Source organism: Colias eurytheme, chromosome 3, assembly GCF_061535395.1.
Source record: "Colias eurytheme isolate Ceu_HAF_F1 chromosome 3, ilColEury1 Martin Lab GWU primary, whole genome shotgun sequence".
Lineage (NCBI taxonomy): Eukaryota > Metazoa > Arthropoda > Insecta > Lepidoptera > Pieridae > Colias > Colias eurytheme.
Window position 1 is genome coordinate 9,109,665 of NC_142982.1, and position 10,891 is coordinate 9,120,555.

The 10,891-nt window shown below is 31.9% G+C and overlaps 3 protein-coding genes across 11 annotated transcripts; 2 read left to right on the forward strand and 1 right to left on the reverse strand.

Annotated features, from left to right (window-relative positions):
• Window positions 1-2,004: 2,004 nt before the first annotated feature.
• On the reverse strand, window positions 2,005-9,497 carry LOC149909858 (uncharacterized). 2 transcript variants are annotated; one of them, XM_090119977.1, is made up of 4 exons: window positions 9,479-9,497; window positions 3,613-3,969; window positions 2,741-2,927; window positions 2,005-2,404 (listed from the first exon to the last, which is right to left on the reverse strand). In XM_090119977.1, exons 2-4 carry the CDS (start codon window positions 3,960-3,962, stop codon window positions 2,150-2,152), a joined length of 792 nt encoding a protein of 263 aa, XP_089976103.1. In that variant the 5' UTR covers window positions 3,963-3,969; window positions 9,479-9,497; the 3' UTR covers window positions 2,005-2,149. The 2 variants fall into 2 exon arrangements, with proteins under 2 accessions (XP_089976103.1, XP_089976102.1); XM_090119976.1 differs by lacking the exon at window positions 9,479-9,497 and adding an exon at window positions 4,107-4,325.
• On the forward strand, window positions 5,641-9,451 carry Mnat9 (microtubule-associated Nat9). 8 transcript variants are annotated; one of them, XM_090119984.1, is made up of 5 exons: window positions 5,641-5,752; window positions 8,121-8,220; window positions 8,364-8,473; window positions 8,556-8,612; window positions 8,700-9,451. In XM_090119984.1, the coding sequence occupies exons 2-5, from the start codon at window positions 8,144-8,146 to the stop codon at window positions 9,041-9,043; spliced, it is 588 nt and encodes a 195-aa protein (XP_089976110.1). In that variant the 5' UTR covers window positions 5,641-5,752; window positions 8,121-8,143; the 3' UTR covers window positions 9,044-9,451. The 8 variants fall into 8 exon arrangements, with proteins under 8 accessions (XP_089976110.1, XP_089976109.1, XP_089976112.1 ...); XM_090119983.1 differs by having other exon boundaries at window positions 8,128-8,220; XM_090119986.1 differs by having other exon boundaries at window positions 8,134-8,220.
• Window positions 9,498-9,719: 222 nt separating the features above from the next.
• CNPYb (FGF signaling regulator protein canopy b) lies at window positions 9,720-10,843 on the forward strand. The gene has a single exon (XM_090118209.1). The coding sequence runs from the start codon at window positions 9,826-9,828 to the stop codon at window positions 10,468-10,470; it is 645 nt and encodes a 214-aa protein (XP_089974335.1). The 5' UTR covers window positions 9,720-9,825; the 3' UTR covers window positions 10,471-10,843.
• The last annotated feature ends 48 nt before the right edge of the window (window positions 10,844-10,891 follow it).

Genomic DNA, 10,891 nt, shown 5'->3' on the forward strand with positions numbered 1-10,891 from the left:
TGAGAAAGCGTTTCATTTAATTACCTACCTACTTAGTAAATTGTTGGTGCGTGTGCGCAGAGGGTTCGATTCCCGGAGAAGTACACAAACACAGACACACGCCACACAGTCACACACATCTCCTTGTTCAGAAAGAAGAATGTATGCCAGCATAGAACATAATCTTAGGTATAAGATTTTATATTAAAGATTTTTATTTAGAATAATTTACGTGTAAACTTCATACAAATTAATTAGATGTAAATATTTGCACAAAAGGTGCACTTATTGCTGCACAGCAATCTGCGAGGCAATGTGGTAGGAAAAGAAATAGGTATAAGAAGTTTACTCTTTAAGGGTAGGTAGGTACTTAATATTAATGTGACCGCTTTTTACGAAGTGCATTGAAATTTTTTAGGGCTAATCTCTGGAACAGCTGGACCGATTCTGAGTTCTGACAGGACTGACACTGATCGAAAGGAATAACGTGGGAATAACTCATCTACGCGGGTGAAACCTTTGTGAAACCGCATAAATGCAACTCGTAAGGATAATCGATTTACATACTGTTTTTATTTGTACCTATTTGGTTATAATTTCCGAATGATAACAGGTAGATAAAATAAAACTCCTAGTTAAAAAAAATGTTTATATTTAGGTCATCATAAATTAATTAAAAATTAGGTACACAAGTAAATTGACACAAAAAAATGGGACGGCACATTATTTAAAGCTATTTCTTAAATTATATTCACTTAATTTAATGTAGGTAAACATTGAAGATATTAAAATGGAATAACATATAAAAAAAATGTTGTGTGGTTTTATGAAACCACGGTAAAAGTGAAACTGTTCGAACGGTTCCGAACACTGCTTTGTGTAGCGCATGTCGCGTGAAGCCGGGTATCCACTTAGGTTCGCCGTGGATCGCGAACAATGTGTGCTCCGCGAACGTGAACGTGTACAGTGTACACACTTAGGCTGCAACATCAGTGCTCCTGTCGGAGCGATAAATTCCGCGCTCCGGTCTCCAGTAGACACACGACAGACGGTCGGTGCAAACATGCCGCCTCCAGAATTAGTAGGAAGTGCAGCTTATATTTTGATACATTATATTGTGATGGAATACAAACAACCTCCACAATTTTGTCAAGGTAATATGAATAAGGGAAGAAGAAATAATGAAATAATGCATATATTCATCATTTCATCGGACCACTCCATGTTCGCGAACTTAACAAACACACGCTCGCGTCCACGAACAAACTGCGCTCCCCTTTGAGTTCGCGCAAAAAACCGCTTCCGGAGCGCTCCGCCGTGCTCCGATCGTGCTCCAGTCGCGCTCCGCGATCACGACGTATCCAATAACCATTATGTTTGGTTTGCGGAGCGGGCGCGTTCGCAAACCACGGCGAACCTAAGTGGATACCCGGCTTTACGGTCGGCTGCCGAGTAGGTATACCTACGCCGCGATACACGCGACATGCGCTACACAGACCAAAAAGTTTGAGACGATGTAATAAGAGTTTCACTTTAAAAAAGATATATATAATAAATTACTCTTATCAAACTACATACTGAAATGGGTCAATTTTTTATAATGTATTATTTTTTGTCCAAAATACATTAAAACGCAAACATGACAAAAATAGAAATGTAAAATTTTTAAAGAAAACATATTCTCTACTTAGAATACCTTATAAAATGTAAAGAGAACAATCAATTATGGCTTAATATAAAGGTGGTACTTTTTCTTACAATATAAGGGTTTACTATAGGTATACTAAAATCCTTATGCTATATTTGATAAAATAAATGCAGCTTTTGTGGCAAAAAATATTAATTAATTAAGAATATCCCTACATTTTTGTGAACAAATTTCAATATAATTCTTAAATTTTTTATCAATATTCATCAATTATTCATCTGAAGGCACTTTCCAAAAACTTGCTATTTCAAACAGTTGCAGATTAACATCCTAATAGATGTAAACAATATTTAATCATATAATTTAAATCTATAAAACCTCTTTATTGAAACCGTAGTCAATAAACTACATGCTTATAATTAGTATACAAATTAATATACATTAAAAAATATAATTATGAAATATATAAAAATTGTAAAATTGGTAAATCTCTCCAAAAATGTATAAGGTAACTTTGGAACCTTAGTTTCCACAACATGTTAGTACATGGCGTTCTTTATGTGCTCTAATAGCAGCACAAACTGCGACAGCTATCCATAGCACAACTGCCAACCAGGAGCTTATAAGAGCTAATTGCAAGGAGAGACCAGTGTTAATGTAGTCGCCATGTCTGCTGTTTAGCTCATCCTTTTGTATGTAATCCATGAAGTCAAATATAGCTTGACAAGCTAATCTAAAGTGTATGGCTGTTGCGTGGTCTCCTGAAGCGCGTAGTTGCTGAAAGACGAGTATTGTTCATTATACTTTCCCATATAGAATTGAGTTGAGAGAATGATTAGTTAAATACCGACAGTTAATAAATTAATGACTGATAAAAGTGGTGGTCGGAAATTAATTTGATATATGAAAAATATGATAAATTTTGTTTTATTATTCTCATAAATCTGAAGGATAGGATTCCAAATAGAAATTTTTACCATAAATATTCTTTAACTAATAAAGTTTAGATATTTGTGCATTTACATTTTGTTTGAAAGGGCATAATACTTTTAATTTAAAATTTTTTATTATTGCTTCTAATAAAAATAAATAAAAAATATCTTAAATATTTACCCGAACAAGATATCCCCGATATTGCTGACAAGTTTTCAAGAAACCATCTGTCATTATAGATGCATGGATAATGTTGTAAATAGCAAACACCACTGCTATAACAGTTGATGGGAACCAGCAATAGATCACAGCATCATTGTGTTGAGATGTCCTCGCTCTTGTTGTCACTACTATAGTTTCACCTTCTCTGTAAATAAAATATGTATAATTTTTATTATTATATGTATAAACAGAGATAATTCTTAGGCACTTTTTTCAATGATTTCTGTGGAGCTAATATTAAATTATGTTTGTCATTAAATTTTATATTATAATAATACAAAACTGTATTGATATACAGTGTAAACTCTATATAACGACACTCCATTTAACGTCAAACTCCGTATAACGTCAAGATTTCTCGACTTTGGTTGGTTTATATTGTTGTCTATACAATAATACACTCCATATAGCATCACGCTCACTCTAATTAACGACCACAATAAGACATTACAACTAGGAACTAGGACTAGGAAGTACTGACTAAGTTGCCGAAATCAATGAAAATGTAGTTCTTTACATTCTTTTTTACTGACATACCGAAGATTCTCAGAAATGCAGACGTAGAATAACATGGTTTCATAGGCAATGTCAAAATAATATTCCGGTCTCTGGACCAATCATGTAATTTTCCCTTTCTCTCCATTTAACGACCACTCTCTATAACGTCGAAAAATGCACGGTCCCTTAAGTGACGTTATATAGAGTTTACACTGTATAAGGATTTGGTTTGCATTTCCTTTTTGTCATATAAAATTGTTTGTAATTGTAATGTATTTCATTTGTAATAAACTCTTAAAGTAGCTATATTAAGGTAAAGAGAATGTACTTACATTTCTTCCATCGCTGTTGATTTGTCTCCCTCATACTGTCCAATGTTGTTGATACATACTCTATACATATGAAACAAGGTCATAACTAAGGCATACACTAAAATTGGCAATGGGGCAAATATTGCATACAGACAGTATGAATTATGCCCTCCTGTAAAATATTGAAAGGTGCTAACACCGTAAAATATGCACCCACAATTTGTATTTTCAAGCCAGCTGCCTGGACATACATCTAAAGTGCCTCTCCAATGGTTGTATGGGATAGCAGTGCATATAACTGATACGGCAAGTAAAGCAGACAGGAGCCCATAGCACCAGCAAAGGCGTCGTTCAGTTTCATATTGATTCATTTTGGTTCTAAAAAAATAGAAAGTTTCAAATCAGAATCTACAACTGAGGAAATAATTCGCAATAAATTATAATATTTAGCATGAATTAAAACAATAAGTAAAACAAAAAAAGAATATATTATAGGTAAAAACAACAATATTTACTTGTGATATACTTGTCTTAGTTCGTTTGTATCTTTAACCAGGCTTTAACCTCATTACTAAAAATGTTCAAAAAGTAGGGTAAAAACACAGAACAAATAAATTGATACCACTATCAAACTGATAAGAGATGTATACTAGATTACATTATATTATATATAATATTTATCAAAAAGCTGCAAATGCAAAAAGGGTGATGCAGCCTGGAGGGTGTTGACGTTTATCCACAGACTACAGAGTGCTACAGAGTGTTTAATGTTTATCCATCGTTTTCGTTTTCGTTTATCAATGAACCCTCTGAGAATGAACCACAGAGAAAGTACAATTAAGTGAATTATAAAAAAACTGTGAATTGTGATTCACTATTTAAATCACTACAAAATAAAGTCGTCCCCAATCATGTCCTAAATCCCATATAATTTTTATTAACTAATCTTTGCAAACCTTATGCAAACTAATAAGTCCGTGATTTTAATTTTGACATATTGACATTACTTGCTCTGTGATATCTTAAGCGTCTTATTCACGGTCAATCCCCGACGTACGTCGGCTCAAGGCCGCGGTGCTGGATGTATCCTACTGACGATCGTGCGCGCATCAAGCATGGCTAGGGTTGCCAACTTTTATTTGAAGAAATAGAGTATATCTGATTTTAAAGGAGGTAAATAAAGAGTAAATAAATATTTTTAAAAATGTATTTTTTTGTACTTTTTGCAGTAACTAAGAATTTTTCATTATTTTTAAATGAATTATATGAATCCAAACATTCCAAATCTAAATTTATATATTTCAAGAGCTCATTTTTAATTAATTTTTAATGAAGCTCGGTTTCTCTCTTCCCGCCACTTCACATTCATGACCGAAAAGACTCTTTCAGTAAATGCTAAAGTGGCGGGAACAGAGAGTATATAGCTAATCATTTTTTTTTTAAACAAACAAATTCGTCAAGATATTTTTTTTTAAATAAATTGCCATTTTTCTGCAGTGGACTTTTGCATAAAATCTGTGTTATTCAACAATTCGCCTTGGAGTTCTTTTAAAATAATAACTTCTGAATATAAACTGTCCATGTGTACAAGGTTGATCCAAAAGTAATGATAATTGGGATTTCCTGTGTACATAAAAATCAAAAATAACCGTTTCTTGCTTGCTCATGTACTCACTAAGTTATCACAAAAAAATCATATCAATAGGCCACGTTTCCAAGTATTTACATTAATTTCTGTTGGCAACACTAATCTGCTGTACGTCCGCGCTATTCACTGTCCATCTGCACGACGTTCGCGGTGGTGGGGGTGCTTGCTGGATGAAAAGTTGGTCGTGCACATCCAGCAAGATAATAATAATAATTATTGACGTACGTCAACGCTATTCACTGTCGTTTTGCGTCGTGCATCGTGTATGACCTTGGCGGGACGTACGTCAAGATGGACCGTAAATAAGACGCTTTAGATCATTAAGTAATGTGATATTGACAGTCAATTGAATTGACCACAGACCAAAGAGTACAATGTCAAATGACATGTGTGGATTCTGAGTGTGGATGTGATTGTGATCAGCTCACGCATGAAAACGCAGAATTAAAATAAAGAAAGTTATAATCAATACAAATAATTAATTTATAATAATAGCCAATGCATATTTCAATTGTAAGGTCCATACGTATAGTTAATATATTTAATACCTAGTTAAGCTCTTTAGTAAACTCAGAATGGACGACCATCAACGCAAAGAAGTCGTAAATTGTTTAAATAAAGTGTTAAAATTTGTTATTAGTGAGGTATTAGAAGAGGTTAAAGATGAAATAAAGAGGGAAATATCAAAAAACCACACCCAAAAGATTGTAGGTGAAGAATTGGATAAATAGAGGAGATCAGTAAGGTGCACATTCCACAAGCATTCTCTCTTGACTCTTCAAGTATTCTTTAAAAATTTAAGTAATAAAAGAAACACGACGAATAATTTGAACACGAGCGCACTCCCTTCATTTGTACTTGTGCAGTGTTAACTAAAATGTGCCTATACATGTCGCCCACTAACTTAACAGATAAATAGACAAAGTTCTAATTAGGTATCAGGGTCATTTTCAAAATATTTGTACGTCACGAAATTGTCAGTAAACTGTTTCGTTAGGAAATGTCAGGAAGTTGTAAAAGTAAGGCTGTATTCAGAATAAGGTAATATTACATATAAAAAAGTAAGAAGTCACTAGTTCAAAAAAATTTATATTTTTAGTTACAAAATAATCAACAAACAATCAATTTTTATAATTCTCTGTTTGCTTTTCCTTTTCTTTTCTTCTATCATTAGCTTCTTTCCATTTTTGTCTTCGAGCTTCTTTTTCACTGTCATTAAGATCTGATATTTTTCTTTGTCTTTGTTTCACTTTCTCGAGGTGTTTTTGACGTGACAACGTCTTAAATTAGATTGCGACTGGGAGTCACTTATGAAAAAGTGTAACGCTCGGTAACGTTACGATGAGTCACCGAACGAGAGAGAGGCCCGCCGAATGCCTTGCGTCTCTCTCCCACTCAACTATGATCGAGAAAAAGACGTTGTCACGTAAAATCTTCGCCCGTAAAACCGACTTTACAGGCAACCATTTTTTTCCTTTTCTTTTCATATTTTTCAGGGTTTTGCTTTTTTAGTTTTTCAATGTATTTTTTTGCCGTTCGGCACCGGTTAGTGGCATTCTGAAACTAAAAAAAGCTGTTGTATAAATGTATTTTGAATAAAAATAAAAACAAAAGTAAGCATCACTCGTGTGGGTGGAAAAGCGATCAACACTAAATGCAATAAGGCAAGCGTTATCCCATCAGAAACCACTTGTAAAATTGGAGGCCAAGACTCACTGATCCGCTTTCACTATAAAAAAGTTATCAGATCCAAGGAAAAGTCAAGTCCTTAAGCCCGACTTTACTAACCCTACATCATGGTTTAAAAAAGTATGGCCTGTAGTTACAAAAAAATAATCTTGAGAGATTTATTGTTTTTCTCCTTTATTTTTATTCGTTACATTAATTTAACACACATTTTAATATCTTATTTTCATACTTTACACATGAGACCACAGCTTTACCGTCTACAATTTACTGACGTCAGTAAATGTCAAGAAATTGTTCGTCAGTAACATGTAAAAAATAACCTAAGAAATACTTTTACACAAAACATAATCACATTTACCATTAGATTGAAAGTGTAATCTATTACTCTAGTCATAATTTAAGTATATTACAATTGCGGTAGGTGAATTCTTCAAAATGTACTTACTTTTGTTGAGAATACGTCGTTAGGAAATTGTAACTAAATTTTTTGCACAGCACACTACTGGACTTCTTCCATGTCTGGACGACGAACAAAATGGCGGCGCGTTAATGTGACCTTACTTTTCGTGACATGACCAGTGTTGCCAATGATTAGAGTCCCTTATTATTCCTCTTCTTTGTGATACAAGAAGTTGGTTAAATATGTCAATAAATCAGTGTCACGAAATTGTAACGATTGATAGGGACATTTTTATAATATGTAATTCTTCGTTTATTTAAGGTAATTTAAATAGTTTAATCTATCAGATATAACACTTCAAACATTGCTTTTTAATTATGATACAAAAAAATAGGAAGTTTCATACAAAAATTCTGATAAAAATATTGGTTTTCATTGTCGTCCACATAGGGGACAATAAAAAAATGTATGGAGCTTTTTTTGTTACTTTATTTTCACATTAAATTTATGTAAGAATTTGAATCGCAATTCATTGCTTTTTATCAGAAATGATATGCAGTATGCTTAAGTTTAGTCTGTAAAACGTTAACAATGATTTATTTCAGTCGTAACCATATTTTTTTCGAAGATTTTTTAGGGGGACAAACATTTTGTAGTAATGTACAATTATTTTGAAAACGACTCATCATGTTTAGTTGTTAGCTAAATTTTAACTTATAACTTGCTACTAAATTGTGTGGTTACACGCAATTATTACTTAAAATTAAGTTAACAACAATATGTGTAAATCAGACTTTAGTTACAGAAATAGAAATATGAAAATAAACAGCAATATAAAGATAGTGGGTGAAAAAGTAATTTTGGTACCATACACTGAGATCCATGTTCCCAGGTTGGTTTTTATGTATAAAGAAAAATATTATTTTATAATACCTAGTCAGTTTTCTAATTAAAAAAACAAAGTTTTTTTTTTATATTATGTAATCAATTCATAACATAAATAAACTGTGATTTTACTCATTTTTATGTTTGCAGTTATCATGAATGGATGAAATCTGAAGAATTACAGCAATTGACAGCATCAGAACCTTTAAGCTTAGCAGAAGAATATGAAATGCAAAAATCATGGAGAGAAGATGATGATAGTAAATAATAATGCATATTATGTGTAATTATATAAACATTGTCACAGTTCAACTAATTAAATTTATGGTTGTTCTGTTTCAGAATGTACTTTTATAATACTGGAAAAAGAGATATTTGAAAAAACTAATGATGAAATAAGTAAGTATGTATAACAATTAAATTGTATGGTATTTATTTATTTCAATATTAACATGACTCTTTTATTAAATTTTGTTTACTTTTTAGAGTCAATGATTGGTGATACAAATATATTTTTAACTGATAAAGACCAAGCACAAGGAGAAATTGAAATAATGATTGCAGATAAATCTGCCAGAGGCAAAAAGATGGGCTGGGAAGCTGTTATTTTAATGTTATTGTATGGCATAGAGAATATTAATTTAAAAAAATATGAAGCAAAAATATCTCTTTATAATGAGAAAAGTATAAAAATGTTTTATAAACTTGGGTTTGAAGAACAATCAAGAAGTGATGTGTTTCAAGAAGTTACTTTATATAAAGAAATCTCAACAGAATGGACTACATGGTTGAAAGAGCAATGTGGATATAAAATAGAAAAATATGATTAAAACGAATTATTCATCATTCTTTGATGTGATGCCTTAAAAAATAGATATATATTATTTTTAGAAAGTCTCTTTGTGAATGATAAGATAAGTTTGTTCTTGAGATTACCTCCACCAATTTTTGAATAGTTTGTATAATGGAATATGATATGAACATTGAACATTGAATTACAAAAGACCAAACATTGAATATTTGGAATTCTCATTCCTCAATATGTACTAATATTAGGGATAATGCAAAATTGTTTGTAGGAAGTATTTTTCGATCTACAACCAATTTTGTATGTTCTACCACCAATAGAATTTAGAAAGCTGCATTTTTCTATTTAATTTCGTTTTGTCGCTTGTGAAACTGGCTATTCAAAACTAGGTACGTAATATGTATAATAGTTCTTAGTTTAGTAATAAATACCGAAAAATAAATTATTAAAATATTACCGTCCTTTTAATATTCCTTATAATTGGATCTATCAGGACCTTCTTCATTCAAACAATCGGTACTTTAAAATATTTTGATAGAATTTTAAAGAGAAAAATCACAAGAAAAATATATCAAACATTAAAAAATGGCAATATCGACAACTGTCAATGACAGTCCGTCAATCGCAAATCTCTGACTAATTTAAAGTTATCTGTGATCGCAAAGTACACGTCACTGTCAATGGCTGACAGGTGACAGCTAGATTCCTGATTTCTGAAAGTCTGAAACGCTTATTTACGAACTTCGATAAAATAAAAGTTTCTAAATTAATTTAATTTTTTATTACTGCGCTTAATAATAAACAATGATTTTAAGGGTTATTTTGGGTCTAATATTTATTGTTACTGTATTGTGTACGCATGATGTAGACGTGAAAACTGAAGAAGATTTAGGCGTAAAGTATGCCAATAGATGCGAAGTGTGCAAAATATTAGCAACAGAATTACAAGGCCGGCTTGAAGAAACCGGCAAAGTGCATGATGTGATTGAAATTGGATATTCATTGGACGACGTTCAACCGAAGAAAAGGACTAAATACCAGAAATCAGAACTAAGATTGATAGAATCGTTAGATGGTGTATGTGAGAAGATTCTAGAGTACAACATTCATAAAGAACGCGATGATAGTACTCGATTTGCAAAAGGTATGAGCCAAACGTTTAAAACTTTACATGGCCTTGTTGATAAAGGTGTAAAAGTTGACTTAGGGATCCCGTTAGAATTATGGGATAAGCCATCAGCAGAAATTACTCAAATGAAAACGCAATGTGAAAGTCTTTTGGAAGAGAATGAGGAAATTATAGAAGATTGGTATTGGAAACATCAAGGTGAGATTGACCTAAAAATTCACTTGTGCACAAAACATGCACTGAAGAATACTGATGATTCTTGTTTATTTGAAGAGCTCAAAGAAAAAGGAGATAAAGGAAAGGCAAAGACTGAATTGTGATTCATTTGAACCACAATGGATTATGTGATTTATTTTCATAAGAACTATTTATAATGAACCAATGTTTTTGCATTTAATTATTATCAGGCTGTTGTATGCTATATTTTTATTGTAAGTTTAATGAATCAGGAAATAGGTATGTGTGATTTATGCCATGCTAGTATGTTTTGTTAGAAATATTAATCTAGAATCATAAGAATAAATAATTATACAAATTAAATAAATAAATTACATTTAATTGGTACATATTTAAATGCGTAAAAATATTGCCTTTCCAAATGAAGGTTTTTGGTACCAATTTGATCTAATAAATTGTGTAATTTTATATTTCCAAGTACAGTGTTAGTATTAAGTTACCAGAATAAAGATTTTGTATTAATGTATGTCTTTTTCTTAAGTAAACCGTAATAAATGATGGGAA